This window comes from Lemur catta, chromosome 10 (genome assembly GCF_020740605.2).
Source record: "Lemur catta isolate mLemCat1 chromosome 10, mLemCat1.pri, whole genome shotgun sequence".
NCBI lineage: Eukaryota > Metazoa > Chordata > Mammalia > Primates > Lemuridae > Lemur > Lemur catta.
In genome coordinates, this window is record NC_059137.1 from 42,425,820 (window position 1) to 42,444,833 (window position 19,014).

At 42.3% G+C, this 19,014-nt stretch overlaps 1 protein-coding gene across 1 annotated transcript in view; it reads right to left on the reverse strand.

Annotated features, from left to right (window-relative positions):
* Positions 1 to 1,935: 1,935 nt before the first annotated feature.
* TEK (TEK receptor tyrosine kinase) overlaps positions 1,936 to 19,014 on the reverse strand; it is a 104,097-nt gene continuing 87,018 nt past the window's right edge. Inside the window, exons 17-23 of the mRNA XM_045562255.1 lie at positions 18,172 to 18,362; positions 17,192 to 17,305; positions 13,920 to 13,990; positions 12,885 to 12,925; positions 11,939 to 12,035; positions 3,549 to 3,648; positions 1,936 to 2,962 (exon numbers count right to left, since the gene is read on the reverse strand). Of these exons, the coding sequence (XP_045418211.1) occupies positions 2,888 to 2,962; positions 3,549 to 3,648; positions 11,939 to 12,035; positions 12,885 to 12,925; positions 13,920 to 13,990; positions 17,192 to 17,305; positions 18,172 to 18,362 (689 nt within the window). The 3' untranslated portion in view covers positions 1,936 to 2,887. The remainder of the gene's footprint in view (positions 2,963 to 3,548; positions 3,649 to 11,938; positions 12,036 to 12,884; positions 12,926 to 13,919; positions 13,991 to 17,191; positions 17,306 to 18,171; positions 18,363 to 19,014) is intronic.

Here is a 19,014-nt window from a genome sequence, read left to right on the forward strand (position 1 = left end):
TGAGGGTGCCCCCTGCGTAGTCTTTGTACAGTTCTGTTCAGCAGAGGTCAGTGCTGGTAAACATTGGAGGGATTCTTAGCAGCCAATGCTGTGAATGTCCACAGTGGTGGCAAGGCAATCTCTGCTAAGGTCCTCCCAATCTCTTTTTCTCCGACTGGGGAAGTTGTGGCTGAGGGGATTCATCTTGGCACTAGGTCTGGCTTGTGGGCTCTCATGCAATAGTGCTGACACCAGTGTTTCAGTGGTGCCACAGAGCTGAGGCCTAAAGCATGGGCACATGTGGAGGGACTGTAGCTCTGGGATCTGGGTGTTAATGGCGCTGCTGCCCAGGGCAGAGGCACGCCTCCTACAGGCACAGGATACAAGGCACAGATGCTTGTGGAGCAGCTGGGAGAGACGAGAATAGAGGTACAGACATGCACAGTGGTAAAGCAACTCTGGGGTCTGAGTGGGGCCTAGTTATCTGTGGTGACTGAGATGGTGTCTGGGACATAGGGACCCTCGTTGCCATGTTGATAGTAGTTTTCAAGGTACAGATGCTTATGAAATGGCAAGGGAGCCAAATATGGAAGCATAGGTGTGAGCAGAATTAAGGTGGCTCTGAGGTTGGGATAGAGCCTAGTTTTCTATGGCGGCCAAGCTGGTGCCTGGAGTACAGGCACATGTAGCAAGGGCCCAGAGTGCAAACTAGCTTGCCATGGCAATGGCTTCACCATCTGAGACATCGGTGGGCCCGATGCAGCCACAGAGCCGGGACTGGAACATGGACTCTGTGAAGTGGCCACAGCTCCAGGGTTGAAGCACGCACAAGGTTGGGAGAGGTAATGGCTCCTTTCCAAAATGTGGCTCAACAGCAGCCACTTCTGGGGGTGGGGGATGTTAGGGGTATGCGGCTGCATTTTCCTTTCTAGGGCTCCCTGGTGTGAATGGCTGTTTTTTACTTCAGTGGCAAGAGCTGCCAGTGTCCTCTAAAGAGCAAGCCACTGGGGACCATGACGGTTTTTCCCTGTGGCTGAGTCTGATGTCTCTACCTTGCTCCTTTTTTCCCAGCCATCTCCTGATGTTTTAGGTATGCCAATCACATTACCAATTCTTTCTATGTGGATAGTCTCCATTTTTGTGCTCCACTGTATTGCTGCAGATTCTTTAACATACCCTTGCACCCTCTCTGGGCTATTATGGTGTGTTAATATCTGTCTATGTTTGGTTTTTGTTTTGTTTTGTGGGAGGATGCAGGCATCTCTTACTCTGCCCTCTTAGTGATGACAAACTGGACCTATGTTTCAATGGCTCTTCATTTCTGTTTCCATTTAGTTGATTAAGTAAATGCTATTCTGGCAGCCTTGCTTTTGCTCTGTGTCTCTGCTTGAATATGCTGTTATGAATGAAGAGCATTTGGGATGAATTCAGTTACCTAGTCATCATTTCTGAATACATAAGTTTAAGATGACAGGAATGCGGAAGTTTATGCAGCATGTTGAACTATCACAAGGCCTCAATAGGTGCTTGGAAACTGTGACTTTAAGCAAAATGGCATGCCGTATAACAAAACCGATTTTACCATAGGCTAATTGACTTAAACAAAAGTTAAGTTTCTACAGAGTACAATGCATAGTTTCACTTAAAGTCACGGTTTCCAAGAACTTACCAACATTAAATGAGGACTTGTTATATTTAACATTGTAACATAATTAAAAGGAATTCTAATTCTAAGCCATTGGTTCACACTGGAACACCACTAGAGGTATACTGCCTTGACATGAGAAAAGGGACTGATCTTCCCAATCTGTGCACTCCTGTGTCTGGTGGAGTATACTCCCCAGCTGCTCTACGTGGTTATTACTAACAAGTTAGGGGTGTATAATTTAAGGCATTTTTCTCTAAAACATAATAAAAACATTTGGCAATACCTATGAGACACACTTCTTGATGAAATATGGGTAGGCAAGACATTTATTCATTTATAATATCTCAGTGCAACGTGTGCCTACAGTATACATGGTAAACTCACAACTAGTCAAAACTAAAACTTTTTACAATGTACAACACATGTAGGGATGTTAATTCAATATAAATGTCACATGTCTCCCAAATATCACCCAGGCTATTTTTAATATTTCTTAAAATATGCAAGTCAATATTACCAGAGAAACTAAAAGTAAATCCCATTATTTTATCTATTAAACTTATTTATACTTCTCTAAAGGCTCTTAAACTTCTAAGAAATGAGATTTATGTCTATTTCTAGATGTTAGCATTCTGGACCGACTTGTAGGCTGTGGAAACACAAGACAAAGTTGTCACATGACTGTATGAAATTGGACTGGCTTCTACAGGTGAGGGAGAACACAGAGATAGAGGAATCTCATATCACTTGGATTTTTCAATCTCTTAAATATTAACCTGTGTCCTGTTAGAATGCATACATTCCCCTCACTTTTCTTAACCTGTGCTATCGGGGTCATTGTTAGGTTTATTAACAATATTTTTCTTTTACACAGAAAAGCATTTTATAGCATTCAATATAAAGGTAAATATAAAAAATATCTAGGACAATAACGAGTTATGCATTACAGTAATTGTATTCTCATACCTTCCTATGACGTCCACATTTTACAAAAATATATTATTGCATATGAAACCACAAACAGGCATTCTTATTGCAGCACATTCTTACTCAAAACAGTATATACAGTCCTAGTAGAGTCAGAGCACACTATAGATCCACACACGGGGGGTTTTGTGGTGAAGGTCCCAGATGTACAACAGTATATATACAGTTCGTATCACATCTCTTGGCAGAGGCTTTCTTGTTTTCTCTGCAGGTATCAAGGGTCTCTCATGCCAGTGAAGGGGAAACAGGGTACCTAGATGATGGTGTTCTGTCCTAGGCTGCTTCTTCTGCAGAGCAATCAATTCCTGCGTAGGTAAACTTCTCATAAAGCGTGGTATTCACGTAGGTCTGGAAGATCAAGAATGGTTCAGAGACATAGGCTGCCTTGGTTCCACCTCTGCCAGGGGCAGTTGCAGCATTACCCTTGCTTTTATTAGTTTATTTCACCTAAAACACTGAGTACTTGGGGGACACTTTTCTGTCCTCAGTCCCTCTGTGGTATTAGATGATTTTCCTTCTAAAATGCATCCTTTGCCTTTGGCAAGTAAGAGTCCACATTCTCCCTTTCCTCAGCCTCTGAGTCTCTCTGAGCCTCTCTTCCTCATGATTTCTCACTGGGTCCCCCTGAGATGTTCAGGTTCTCTAGGGCCCCTTCGTCTGTCCATGTCTCATCTTCACATCTCCCTGTGTGATCTCATCCACATCTCTGCTTGAATTACCACTTAGGTTTCCATGACATTCCAAATCTATTTCTTTAACCTAGATTTACTTGCCTTTTGAAACCCAGATCAGTATAGGCAACTAAGTTGTAAAAATGTTTATAGAATTCTTGACCCTTCCCAATTATTTTTATTAACCACACTGGGCATATCAGGAATTCCAATTAAAGATCTCCTGCTTTGAACTCTTTGAACCCATGTGTGCCCATACTCACCTTCCGTTCTTCTAACATTCTGTTTAAGGACACCAATATTTGGGCAAATGATGGCCTCTCATAAGGTTTCTCCCGCCAGCATTGTCTCATTAGATCATACCTTCAAAAACAAAGCATTAAAGGGTTAACTCTATGACTGTGCTTCATCCTGAGCATGGCCCAGGGCAGGAAAAAAGAGAAGATAATGTAGCCACTTAATGCAGGGTCATGAAGCTCAACCAGCAGAAGATAAAAGTACAGCACCTAGGAAGTTTCTATTCCACCTCCCACCTCCCTATGCAAGTCCCATTTCTTCTCCCCACGGACTTAGTGCCTACCCTGGGTCCTGTTCCTGCTGGATCTTGGTTTCAGCTATTCTGATCATCCAGAAAGAACTGGATTATGTGTATAGGGGAGCATTTCCCTTGGAATACTGCATCTCTTAAAATGTTAGTGTCTCATTAAAGAAAAGGCTCCATGCTCAGATAAATTTGTAGGATGCCACCTATTGCATGTCCCTCTTGGAATCTTAGAAGTTACATCATTAAAAACAAAAAAGCCTGGTTAACCGGTTGCTGTAAACTGAATGTTTGTGCCACCCAAAATTCATGTGTGGAAGCCTAACCCCCAATGTGATGGTATTTGAAAGTGGGTCCTTTGGGAGGTGATTTGGGATTCTCTGTCCTCATGAATAAGATTAATGCCCTTACAGAAGAAGCCCCAGAGAATTCCTTTGCTGCTTCTGCCAAGTGAGGACACAGCAAAAATATGGCCATCTGTGAACCAGGAAACAGTTCATAGACACCAGCCACCAAATCTACCAATGCTTCAATCTTGGACTTCTCAGCCTTCAGAACTGTGAGAAATATTATCTATTTCTATTGTTTATAAGCTATCCAGTTTATGGTACTTGGTCATAGTAGCCTGAAATGACTAAGACACCAGGTTTGACACAAGCTTTCAAACTTAGGTAACTGCAGAACTACTTTCCCCTTGTATTATATATTTATATCTTGTAAGACACTAGTGAACATACTTTGGGAAACACTGATCTAAGGCAGTGTTTTCTCAAATGTGGTTGGAACTACTTGTGCTATTAAAATGCATATTTCTGGGACATCCCCTAGACCTACAGAATAAATGTCTGGGAGTAGGGCCTCAGGGTTCCCCCTGAGCAAATGCCTCAGGGGACCTTATGTATACAGAAGGCTGTCAATCATCCACTTAGGATGTCACAAATTCTAGAGCAGCTTAGACTTTAACAGAAGTTTCTTAAAGACTGAAAAACCTCCCACCCCTTTGGGAATGAATCGCAAAAGTAGAATTTTCAGGACTTTGTCCAGTGATGGTTCAAGTATGTCTAGTTCGTCCCAGATGATCTAAGTTTATGCCTCTTATTCCAGTGACATTGTTCTCAAACTCCTGACCTCAGGCAGTCCTCCAGCCTTGTCCTCTCTAAGTGCTGGGATTACACGCATGAGACACCACACCCAGCCTGGTAACATTAATAGTACCCTCTTTCACTCTTAGAAGTGGCCCCATTTGGACAATAAATTATTTTTTCAACCTAGAGCCTTGCATTCTCCAAATAATGCCAATTAGGCAGCTTCCACTTCTGCTAGTTCTGGGAATGGTGGCATCACTACAGTTAATCATTGTTCCCCTTGAAATAATTCTTACTCTTGAAAAATAATCTTAGCAGAAGCAAGATTCCATAGAGGAAAACCCATCTTCCTTAATGAACAGCTATGAAATCTCTATCCCCAAAGTTAGTCTCAAAGTTTCTTACATTTGTTTATGAACAATTTCATGAATTTATTTCAGATCTTTCCTGCATTTGTTGCCGTTCCTCATTTCAATGTTCCCACCAGTCATTACTTTAAATTCTTCCTAGACTTTTTTTATTTCAAAATATTAAGGAGGTACAAATGTTTTTGTTACATGGCTACCTTTTATAATGTTTATGTCAGGGCTTTCAGTGTGCCCATCACCCGAATAGTGTTCATTTAGCCAACAGATAGGTTTTTACCCCTTTCTTCCTCCCCCCACCTTTTTTTTTTGGAGGCAGAGTCTCGCTCTTTTGCCCTGGCTACAGTGCGGTGGCATCAGTCTAGCTCACAGCAACCTCAAACTCCTGGGCTCAAGTGATCTTTCTGCCTCAGCCTCCCAAGTAGCTGGGACTACAGGCATGTGCCACCATGCCCGGCTAAATTTTTCCATATATATTTTTAGTTGTCCAGGTAATTTCTTTCTATTTTTAGTAGAGACGGGGTCTCTTGCTCAGGCTGGTCTCGAACTCCTGAACTCAAATGATCCACCCACCTCGGCTTCCCAAGTGCTAGGATTACAGGCGTGAGCCACTGCGCCTGGCCCTTCCCCCCTTCTTGATTTCCAATGACCTTTACAGCTCTCTCTGACTGTGTGTGCACATTGATTAGTTTCCAATTATGAGTACATGTGGTGTTTGCTTTTCCATCCCTGAGATACTTCACTTAGGATAATGGTCTCCAGTTCCAACCAAGTTGCTGAACAGACATTATTTCATTCCTTTTTATGGCTGAGTAGTACTCAGTTGTATACATATACCACATTTTGTTAATCTACTCATGAGTTGATGGGCACTTAGGTTGATTCCACATATTTGCAATTGTGAATTGAGCTGCAATAAATATTTGAGTGCTGGTATCTTTTTGATAAAATGAATTCTTTTCTTTTGGGTAGATACCCAGTAGTGGGATTGCTGGGTAAATGGTATGTTTGCATTTATTTCTTTGAGGAATCTCTGTTGTTTCCCCTAAAGGTTATAATAATTTTTGCAGTCCCTCTAACAGCCTATAAGTGTTTCTTTCTCTCTGCATTTATGCTAGCATCTATTGTTTTTTGACTTTTTAATAATGGCCATTGTGATAGGGGTAAGATGATATCTGATTGTGGTTTTAATTTGCATTTCTCTAAGTGATGTTGAACATTTCTTCACTTTTTTTAGGCCATTTGTCTATCTTCTTTTGAAAAACTTGTGTTCATGTCTTTTGCCCACTTTTTAATAGGGTTGGGGTTTTTTTGCCGATTTGAGTTTTTTGTATATTCTGGATATCAGCCCTTTATCAGATCTATGGTTTGCAAGTATTTTCTCACACTCTGCTGTTTGTTTACTGTGTTATTTCCTTTGTTGTACAGCTTTTAATTTAATCAATCCCTATTTATTTATTTTTGTTATTGCTATATTTGCCTTTGGCATTTTGTAATAAATTCTTGCCTAGGCTGATGTCCAAAAGAGTTTTTACTACATTTTTTTCTACAGTTTTTATGGTTTCATGCCTTACATTTAATTTGTTGTATATGGCAAGAGATAGGGGTTTTGTTTCATTCTTCTGCATGTCACCATTCAGTTTTCCCAGGACTGTTTATTGAATACAGCTTCCTTTCCCCAGTGTATGTTGTTGTCTACTTTGTTAAATATCAGTTGGTTGTAGGTAGATGGTTTTATATCTTAGTCCTTTATTCTGTTACATTGGTCTATGTCTTTACTTTTATACCAGTACCATGCTGTTTTGGTTACTATAACCTGGTAATATAAAATCTAGTAATGTGATACTTCCAGATTTGTTCTTTTTGCTTAAGATTGCTTTGGCTATTCAGGCTTTTTTGGTCCCAAATGAAATGTAGAATTATTTTTTCTAGATCTGTGAAATATGACATTGGTGTTTTGATGGGGATTGCATTTAACCTTATAAATGACTTTGGGCGCTATGGACATTTTAAGAATGTTGATTCTATCAGTCCATGAGCATGTGATGTTATTCCATTTATTTGTGTCATCTCTGATTTCTTTCATTAGTTTTTCATTGTTCTCCTTTTTGAGATCTTTCACTTCCTTGGTTAAGTATATTCCTAAGTATTTTAGTTTCTTTGTAGCTGTTATGAATGGTATTGTTTGATTTGACTCTCAGCTTAACTGTTATTAGTATATAGAGATGCTATTGATTTGGGTACATTGATTTTGTAACGTGAGACTTTGCTGAGTTTATTTATCAATTCTAGGAGTCTGTTGGTGTAGAGTCTTTCAGATTTTCTAGACACAAGATTGTGTATTCAGAGAAAAATGATAGTTTGACCTCCTGTTTCCCAGTTTGGATACCCTTTCTTTCTTTCTCTTGCCTGATTATTCTGGCTAGCACTTCTAATACTATATTGAATAGAAGTGGTGACAGTTGGCACCCTTGTTTTGTTCCAGTTCTTAGGGGAATGCTTTCAAATTTTCTCCATTCAGTATGTTGTTGTCTGTGAGTTTGTCATATACAGCTTTTATAATTTTGAGGTATTCTCCTTCTATGCCTAGTTTGAGGATGTTTTTATCATGAAAGGGTGCTAGATTTCGTTGAATGCTTTTTCTGCATCAATTGAGATGATCGTATGTTCTTTGTTTTTGCTTCTGTTTATGTGGTGAATCATGTTAATTGATTTGCATATGTTGAACCATCCTTGCATCCCTGGGATGAAGCCCATTTGATCATGATGAATTTTTGTGTACTGTTGAATTTGGTTTGTTTGTATTTTGTTAAGGATTTCTAGCATCTATATTCATAAGAGATATTGGTCTGTAGTTTTTTTGTTGTGTCCTTTCCTAGTTTGGGTATTAAGGTGATACTGGCTTCATAGAATGACTTAGGGCAGAGTCTGTCCTTCTTGATGTTATGGAATAATTTCTGTAGGATAGGTACCAGTTGTAGGTCTGGTAGAATTTGGCTCTGAATTCTTCTGGTCCAGGGCCTTTTTTGTTTGGAGATTTTTTTAATTACTGCTTCAGTCTTGCTGCTCATTATTGGTCTGTCCAGGATTTCTATTTCTTCTTGACTGAGTTTTGGAGGTTGTCTTTTTCAGGAATTTATCAATTTCTTCTACATTTTCTAATTTATGTGCATAGAGATTTTTATAGTATTCACAGATAATATTTTGTATTTGTGTGGTATCACTTGTAATATCTCCTTTTTTGTTTCTGATTGAACTTATTTGGGTCCTTTCTGTTCTATTTCTGGTTAATCTAGCTAGAAATCTATTGATTTTTATCTTTTCAAAGAACCAATTTTTTCTTTTGTTGATCCTTGTTTTTTTTAATTTCCGTTTCATTTAGTTGTGCTCTGAGCTTTGTTATTTCATTTTTTCCACTGGCTTTGGGTTTGGTTTGCTCTTCCTTTTCAAGTTCCTTGAGGGTGACATGAGGTGGTTAATTTAAGATCTGTCTTTTTGATGTAGGCATTTAAGGCATGAATTTTCCCCTTTGGTCTGCTTTTGTGGTATCCCATAGATTTTGATAGTTTGTGTCCCTTTTGTCATCAAGTTCAGGAAATTTTTAAATTTCATCATTGACCCAAGGATCATTCAGCAGTAGGTTGTTTAATTTTCATGACTGTGTAGATTTGAGTGTTCCTCTTAGAATTGATTTGTAGTTTTATTCCACTGTGGTCTGAGAAGATATATGATATGATTTTGATTTTTTTTAATTTGCTGAGACACGTTTTGTGGCCTAAGATGTGATAAGTCTTGAAGAATACCCCATGTGCTGATGAAAAAAAATGTGTATTGAGTAGTTTTAGGGTAGAATGTTCTGTAAATATCTGTTAGGTCCATTTGTTATAGAGTATCATTTCAGCCCAGTGTTTCTTTATTGATTTTCTGCTTTGATCTTCTGCCCAGCTCTGTCAGTGGAGTGTTGAAGTCCCCAGCAATTACAATGCTGCTTTTTATCTCTTTGGATCTAGTAGGGAATCTGGGAGCTCCTGTATTAGGTGCGTATGTACTATATATTTAGGATTATTATTAATATGTTGTGTTGAATTGTTCTCCTTACCATTATTGATTTAAAGTCTGTTTTGTCTGATATGGCTACATCTGCTTTCTTTTGGTTTCTGTTTGTATGGAATATTTTTTCCATCCCTTTACCTTGAATTTATGTGAGCCTTTGTAGTTTAGATGTGTTTCTTGGGGACACAAGATATTTGGGTTGTGTTTTTTTCATCCATTCAACTGGTCTATGACTTTTGAGTGGGGCATTCAGACCATTCACCTTGAATGTTAGTATTGATATGGTTCTTCATGTTGGGTAATATTGTTTTGTTTTCCCTCTTGCACTGTTGTTTTATAAGAGCTGTGAGCTTTCACTTTTGGGTAATTTTACACTAGTGGATATCTATAGTGCTGATCCATGTATAATGCAGTTCTGAGTATCTGGAAAAGTCTTTATTTCTCCATCATTTATGAAACTTGGTTTTTCAGCATACAAGATTCTTAGCTGGCAGTTCTGTTAGAAGACTGAAGATGGGGCCCTCATCCTTTCTGGCTTGTAAGGTCTCTGCTGAGAAGGCTTCTCTTTGCCTGATGCATTTTCCTTTGTAGGTTAGTTGTTGCTTTGTCTTGCTGCTTGTAGAATTTTCTCCTTCATTTTGACTATATGTCCTATTTGCAATGAATCTTCCCGGTGTTTGATGACCATCTCAATATCTGAATCTCTAGCAATACTGGGGAAATTTTCTTTGATAATTCTCTCAAATAGATTTCCAATGATTTTTGCTTTCTTCTCCCTCAGGGATACCTATAATTCATGTATCAGTTTGCTTCACATAGTCCCATACTTCTGAGTGCATGTTCAGTCTTCTTTATTCTCTTTTCTGCATCTTTGAATGACTGCGGTAGCTCAAGAGCTTTGTCATCAAGCTCTCAGATTTTTCTTTCTGCTTGGTTTAGCTTGTTGTTGAAGCTTTATGCTGTATTTTGAAATTCCCTAAGTGACTCATTTCTTTAAGTTCTATTATATCCTTTCTTATGTTGTCAGCTCTTTAGCAACTTTTTTTTCATTAATTTCCTGAAATTTTGGGGGGCTTCTTTGTGTTGGTTTTCAACTTTCTCTTCAATTCCGTTTATCTTATTTGCCATCCATATTCTGAATTCCATTTTTGATAGCTTCTTTTTGGATAATTTCTTTTTGGTTGGTGTCCATTGCTGTAGATATATTGTGACCCCCTTGGGGGGTATCAAACTATTTGGTTTTTTTCATGTTGCCAGAGTTCATTTGCTGGTTTCTTTTCATATATATCCTCTTCTCTCAGCTCAGAGCTGATAGGTTTGCAGGGCACCTCTTCTCTTTTGCTGGGAACTCTCCTACTGAGAAGAAGGGGAGGTACCTACATGGCACTTTTGTATCCTGCTGGAGAAGACTGACCCCAGCAGGGGAGGAGCGGGTGCACTGAGAGCCTCAAATGCAGCTGTTCTTTGTGCAGAGTGGTTGACTGTTCCCCAGACCATTATTAGAAGCTCAAGTGGGGCACTGGGTGAGACCCTTTCTATGGAGGCTGGCATTGGAGGGGATGGCTCTGCCCAAGATCTCCCCCCAGGGGTGACAGTGTAAGTTGGGTGAGGACATCTTGGCAGGGGTCGTGAGTGTCCATTCGTATTGGATTCAGGTGCAATAGCAGCTTGAGGCTGGAAAGTCCCTGGCAGAGCATTAGACTGTAGAGCAGTTCCGCAGGCCCAGCAGCAGTAGGGGTAGAATCTCCAGGCCCAGGGGGCAGTGCTGGAGCTTCCCAGGTGGAGCTACGTGGAATAGGTAGCAGCGGAATATGGGGCTGTTGGCCAGCGTTCTCCCCCAGCACAGGTCCCACGGAGGCAGTTGCCACAAGGCTTCTGAGGTGGCATCTGAGGCACCTGTTCTGCTCAAATCTCCTAGTCCCAGGGCATAGCACAGAAGAGCACCCACTCTGCCCACACCGTGCTGATGATCCCCATGCAGACCTTGAGCCCTGTACCTGCAAGCTCAGAATGGCATCAGTTGCAAAAACCTGAGATCAGTAGCCGCCAGATGCCTGCTGCACCTTCATTCTGGTGCAGTGTCGGTGCACAGACTCCAAGCAGCTCCCTGATCAAACCTGAGGTCGGTGGTGGCACTGGGGGTCCCCTCACAACTCAGGCCACAGTGTCCACGGGGTGAGCATGGAGCCCCAGGGTTCTCTCCTCTTTTCCTTCCTCACCTGTGGAGGCCTCTCCCCCCACCAGGTACCTCTGATCTCGCTAAATGAATCACCTTCTTCTTCACCCAGAATGTCCCGTCAGATCTCTGGGGTTTCACAATGCTCTTTCCAAGAAAACCATCTGCAGTAGGCATCTACCTGCAACTCTCCCTGAGAGCAGCATGCACAGGCTTCCTCTAGTCCACCATCTTGCCCCTCCTAGATTTCTACTCCTTGTCCATTACGTAGCTGTCTTAGTTTTAGGACCCCACCCCCATTTTTTCAGCTATTTGGGATCAGTGTATGCATGTGTTATGTATGTATCAGGTGACTTCTTAGAGTGAGCCTGTCCAAGAAACACACAGGGGGGAAGGATAAGATAAAATGACCCCAAGGTGAGGCTTGACTTACACTTCGTCATCACAGTTCAGGGGCTTCTCCAGTCTGTAACCCTGCGGCAGCTTCTCATAGAGCTCTGCACAGGTCATCCCACAGTAGGGGGTGCCTCCTGGAAGACAGGAAACAGTGCCACTCTCAGTTCTCTCTGGCACTGAAGGAAATGCCTCCTGCCCAGGGGCTCTAAAGTCAAGAGGCCAGGAGGAATTGGGGCATGGCAAGGGAGCATAAGCCTCCCTTTGCAAACCTACTGCATGTCAAAGCTGGACTTGCACTACAGACCACACATAAAGTGTGATCATTCCTTCAGTGGAAAGGTCTGCTACAGGCTTCTTCACTTACAGTGCTATTACTCTGTCCTAGGTCTGCCTACACACAGCATGTTTCTTATACCAATGAGATTTACCTTTTTTCTAATTGGAAGTGTAATTATGCTATGCAATTCCCACTTTATTGATAATAGTTACCAATAAAACAATACATGTTTATTGTGGAAAACCTAGAATACAAAAAAATGCATGATGAGAAAACAATAGATTTTATTACCTTTCTGTGTAGTACCTTCCAATTTTTAAAATATATGTATAAAACTGGGGCCATAAAGTATGTTAAATTGTTACATCTTTTGGCATGCGGATTTTCACATGCTATTAAATGGCCTTCAAAAATGTGACTTGTAATGGTTGCATAATAGTCTATCTTAAAGTTATAGAAGTAAACTTGTTGCAGCTCTATGACATCTTTGTACAAGTGGAGACAATTAACCTATAATGAAGTTCTTGGCCACTAGGTCATTAGTATTAGTATGACATTAGGTATAGAACTTTCAAAAAGAAAAATATGGAAATGAATACTCATGTGTCGACCTGTTTCTGTTTTCAAGTCACAGCAGCAGCACCACATACGAAGGGCCACTCCCTTTGCCTGGAGTCTCACCTGGTAGATAAACATAGATACTCACCTAAGCTAACAATCTCCCATAGTAACACACCGTAGGACCACCTGCAGGAGGGACAAACGGGAAACCAATAATCAGCAAACAGGTTGACCACTCAATTTTTTTGCCCCAAAAGCCAGGGTGACCATCCCTTTCTGAGAAAAGGAAATGTTAAACGTCCGCTTCCTAGAATAAGGCCTTGCACACAGTGTGGGCTCCTCTCCTCTTAGCCAAATGTGAAGTTTACGATAAACAGTGTTCACTTTGCCAGAGCCCCCAAATCACTGAAGTAGAGCTAGCAAGGAGCTGCTGTGGAAAACCAGTGCAATTCTAAGCCAAACAGATCTGAGTTAAATACTGGCACTGCCACATAGTACTCGTGTGACCTGAGAGAAGTTAGTGAACCATTTACAACCTCTCAGTGTACTCTTCCAAAAGGGGGGACACCAATTCCTGCCTCAAATGTTATTCAGAGTAACATCGAAAAGGCATCCTGCAGTGAGGAAACAGCAACTGCCAGCACCCTCCTCACCCCCAGGCATAAGCAAAACCCCTCGGACAAATCACCACTATGCGCTGGGCCTCAGTTTTTCCTCCTGGAAACAGGGTACAAGGCAAGATGGCCTCTCAGACCCTTCCTTCCCCCACCAGCCTATGACTTGTCGCTGCAGGCTGCATGCAGAGATGGCCCCCACTATCAGACCTTACTTTTGTCCCTGCCACCTCTGACCCCTGGCAGCTATTCGGGGCTGCTTCCTCTGATCTGGGTCTGGAGCGGAGCCCCGGGAAGGCCAGCATGCCCCTTCTTCCTCCTGAGGCCAAGCATTCTCAATGTGAAGCCTCTCTTCCACATGCAGAGGGAAACTCAGAACCTGCCACCAGTGATTTTTACCCTCTGGAAACTATCTATTCTGTGGCTTCATTTACTCTATGAATTTATTTCCTGCGCTTATTGGTTAGCTTTATTCCACAGAGGTACAGCTTATTCTTTTTTAAAAACTGTCAAATGTATAATTTTTCTGGGGGAAAAAGTCCCTCAGCAATAAGCAGCTTACTCACACATCACTGTTGGTTGTGTACACGCTGTAATTGAGTGACTCGATTGCCATCCAGCGCACTGGGAGCCTGCCCTGGAGAGAACAAAGGAAGAAGCACTTAGGCAGAGCAGGGACTATTTATGGTCTCTCTCAAAGGCCCCAGGGAACCCTAGCTGGAATTCCGCAGACATGAGGTAGGGTGGACTCAGGAATCGTTGCTTTGTATGTGTCCCAGCTACAAGTGTGTTTTCAAATGTAAAGACATGCAAATAGTGTAAGTCCTACTTACCTCAAGGGGTCCAGCAGTTTCCTGTGAATTGGAATGTGGCCCAATTCAGGCCCCTGCTCGATGACATTAGCCTCTGTCCTGATCTCTAACTGATCTCACTCCTAATGGTCTGTTCTCACAACAGTCAGGGCAAAATCACTCAAAATGGCAAATCTTCCCACATAGTTCCTTTCGTGAAAATCCTTTAATGTCCCTATTGTCCCAAGATCTCAAATCCTTAGCTGAGTCCCAAAATCCTTAGCTGGAACTCAAAGCCCTTCAAGTCTTTATCCCTGCTTCTTCCTCTAACCTTGAATTTTAGCTCCCTCTTCTCTGCATTACACTCCAGCCATACTGACTTAAAGATTCTCCAAAGGTTTCATGCATTCCTTTTCCTCTACGCTTTTACAGTCAACTCATTTTCACACCTCCAGTATCTATCTAACATCTACTGTGAGCTCAGGAGTTGACCTCCTCCAGGAAGCTTTCCCTGACTGCCTTCTGGCTTGGTTCAGTGCACCTTCTCTGTGCTCCCATGATGCTTATGCTTTCCTTGCCCTTAGTGCTTACCAGCTGTCACAGTCAGTAATTGTGTCTGTGAGCTCTTTGAAGGTGGAGGCTGTGTCTGACTAATGTTACCCCAAAACCTAGCACATGCATGAAACATTGTGATAATCAATACAAGGATGATGAGAATGGATATATTAATCGATGACAGTAAAACCCCAAATCACTTAGTACGTTAGTTTGCAGCAACACTTCCTGTATTAGAATCACTTCGGGGGCACTTAAAAAACACATCTAATGCAGGAACCCCACCCTAGACTAATTGAATCTAGGCAAGATTCAGTATCTGCATTCTGTGAGGTACAAGTTGAAAACCTCTGACTTAAAAATAGGCTGCTAGAGAGAGTGGCCACTCTGCCCTCTAGTGGTGCCTCGCTGCACTGCACCCTTCCTGCAAGGAGCTTGCTCCTCTCCAAACCCTTCTCCTTTTTTCCCTTTTCCCCGCCAGCCCCATGCTGCTAATGAACACTTTACCCTATATACTCTATTGTAAGAGTGGAGCCCTGATCAGTGCTCTGCCCCTGTAAGTATCTCTCCTAAACTCCCAATACTACAGAAATCTCTGCTGCTTATGGAACACCAAGCAAACCAGCATGAGCCTTGGGGATCTGAGGAGAGCACCCGCATAAAATGGGGAGGTCGTGGGCTAACCTGTGTTAGCCCCTCCACCTCCTCGTCTGGGGTACCATATCCCCCAAATGCCGGAGTGAAGCAAGAAAACAGATTCTGGAAAGGAGAAATGAGGACGTGGGTGGCCAGGGAGGAGCCAGCAGAGCCGGAGCGGCTGGTGAGTGATGGGCTCTGCTTCTGAGAGGACAAGCCCAGCTGCCGCCGAGAAACATCTGCCTTGCCTGGGCCAGCACCTGGCAGGCTCGGGGAAACCAGCATGGGCCTGGAAGCCAGCCCGCAGGGGGGTACACAGGGCTCCCAAAAGCTGGTATTGGTAAATATCCAGGCTGTGTGGGGCTGTCTGAGAGCCAACGGGCCCCACTTCAAACCCTCACCAAAAAAGAGTGCCAAGATCCGGAATGGTTATGTTCACCGTGATTGTAACCATGTGAAAAATATGTGCTGTGGAAGCCAATGAGCCACAAATGAAAAAAATAAAAGTGCCAAGGTGGTGAATTATGGGTGATTTCCTTTTCAAAATGTTCTTGAGTATTGTTTCTGTTTTATCTTGTCAGTAACTAAAATAAGTATGATGAAAAGAAAGGAAGCCTGGATTTGAGGATAAGTGCAGGAACCTAAGCCTTGCTAAGAAGCGATTTGGAGCACCCACAAAAACAAAAAGACCTTCTGTCTGACAACTGGGGCAGTCCCAAGACAGCTGAGCCCAAGTGATGGTCATCAGACCCAACACGGGGGGAGCTAACTCACCAGAGCAGCCCGCCTGACACACGTAGAGACTATAAGGTTTGTCACCCCAAGGCCCTACACTCTGCCCACCCAAGGAAAACGGGGTGGGCATGTTGTCAGCACAGCACTAATGTCCAGGGACGTGGCATTCCCAGGACTTTATAGTTCCAGAGTGGATACCAAAAGCAGAATGAGTTCCGTATCTCTCTTCCTCTAAGACTATAGGATTTGGTTCTCCTGTGACCCTTGTATTTGTGAAGATAAAATATTTATTACTGTTTAGGGGAGTGGGTACCATTGGGTGAAAGTATATCTGATTTGGGATTGAAGAGTAAATGTTGAACTTTTAGTGAAGAGGGAAATCTTATGTGGGCCTGTAGAAGTCATGAATTTCTCTGCAGAGACACCTTGTAATTTAGGAACCCATTAATTTATTTCCTTGATTTTTGGAAAGTATATTAACACATTGGCTGCCATATGAGTTGTATTTAACTCAGGCTACTTTTGAGCCACATGAGGCAAAACCCTGCAGTTGGTTCATGAAAATCTTCCTTGTTGATGTTCTTATTGTTACAATAAATATTGACAATTTAATCCTAAAAATGTGGCTTGCATTGTATGTATCTCAAGCACAGAAAACAATGATAAATAACACATTAAAAAGGATCATTTTGTTTTAATACAACACTGTGGCCCCAGGGAAAAAATTTTTTTCTGATGTGGCAGTCAATGTATTAATATCTTTTTTTTCCCTTGCTATGTCTGCTGTGCATGAACGGGGACTGTGGGAGCTCCTCAGAGGTTTCTGAGTGAGACACCCAGGGGTCAGAACTGTATACGGGCCCGAGACCCTGCACCACTGGGCTCAAATGTTCGATTACTTGGCCACATGTGACGATGCCTTCTTCACTGGTAATGTGGACTCTCCAATCATTTTAGGAACCAACATTTAGAAAAGGTGCTTACTGGGCCAGGCAACATCTGCTGGGATACGGTCGGTTGCCTTAACTCCACAGAGCAATGATGTTCTAAGAGAAGCGACACTTGGATTGGGAGGAATACCTTTGAAAGGTTGTTATCGGTGTCCATGGTTCTGTACTTACCATTGTCTTTTTCACATATACTTCTTGACCTCGGGACAATCCAAAATCTGCTATTTTGGCTACATAGTTTTCACCAACTAAAATGTTCCTGGCAGCCAGATCCCTGTGGATAAACTGAAATTTTAAAAAACATCATGTATTTTCAGCATAATCTTTGCTTTTTCACTTCATTTTGTTAGCGCAAAACCCCAGGGGCAAAAACTTTGGATAATAGAGAAAAAACGCTAATAGGAAAAAGACTTTTTTTTTTTTTTTTTTGAGACAGAGTCTCATCTCTGTCACCCAGCCTAGAGTGCCGTGGCATCAGCCTAGCTCACGGCAACCTTGAACTCCTGGGCTCAAACGATCCCCCTGCCTCAGCCTCCCGAGTAGCTGAGACTACAGGTGCGCACCACCACACCCAGCTAATTTTTTCTCTTTTTAGTAGAGACGGGGTCTCGCTCTTGCTCAGGCTGGTCTTGAACTCCTGAGCTCAAGTGATCCTCCCGCCTTTACTCCCAAAGTTCTAGGATTACAGGCATCAGCCATCATGCACAGCCAGAAAAGGGGTTTTAAAAAGTAACAGAATCCAGTTCCCTTAAAGTTCCTCTCCAAAATTCTCGGTTGGTGGGTTCTGCCAAATGACCCCCACCACCTCCTGGAAGAAGCATTTCAGTGGGGGGGGGAGGAAAAAAACTACAGGTCATTAAATCTGGTTGCAATGTAACGCCTCTGCTATTGTGCATTATTTGGAAGCAAACCAAACTACGGTTATGGCACCTCACCAAATACGTACTATGAAATTTGCTAGATAAATATGTTAGTGTTAGGCATTAATTTCTACATAAATAGATGGAATATTAACAAAGATTAAAATGAGAAAGACTGTAAGAAGGAATTAAAGACTAGAGCTTGACAAACCATGCAAACATATCCAAACCCTGACTTGAGAGAGAGAACTCCAGAGGAGAGATGTGCAAAGTGAGATCCTCAGAGCACACCTGTTTCTGGCTCAAGTAGTCCATGCCCCGGGCCACATCTGCAGCGAAGTGGAGGAGCTGCTGGGAGGACAGCGTGGAGGCGGTGCTGTTGGCGATGGCGAACGCAGGGTCAGTCTCCAACACACGGCTTTTGCGCAGGAAGTCCAGGAGGTTTCCGTGGGGCGCATACTCGATGGCTAAGTACAGGTATCCTGTGGGGAAAGAAGAGAGCATCGCCTCATCAGTGACTCCAGACAGCGGTGAAATGTTAGAGATGTGCTGTGCTCCTTGAGAATTGCCTATAAACTCTATTGCATCTAAAATAAACACATCTGGTGGTAGCACCCTGGGAACGCTGGGAACAGAAGGAAGGTACGTGACCTCCTCCTGCTATACTCAAGGGGGCTGAGCTGGAATCAGGGTCCCCCTCCTTCCCATCCCCCCTCCATTCCTAGCAAACGCCAACTAATGCAGAGGGCTTCCTGAAACGCTTTCACCAACTAATAGCAGAACGAAAGCAAAGCACCTCCTCTAGAGATCTCTGACAACTTCTTCACATCACCTTTTATTTTTTATTCAGTATTAATCAAGAACGTAATATGGATCAGGCATGTCATTCCTTTTTGTCTCTAGCTTTTCCTAGGTTACTTTTTCTGATTGATTACATATGCATGGCGGAAGGACCCACAACATGCAACTTTCTCTCTTGCCTCCTACTCCTTCCTGAAACCCATACTAAGTCACCGTATTGTTGATTAGGTCACTGGTCGGCAGAGTCTAGTTTCAGAGATTGAATTTGCTTAAAGAAACCAGAAAATGCAAAGTTTTAGGAAAAAATAATACAATAGTTCCTAGAAAACTTAT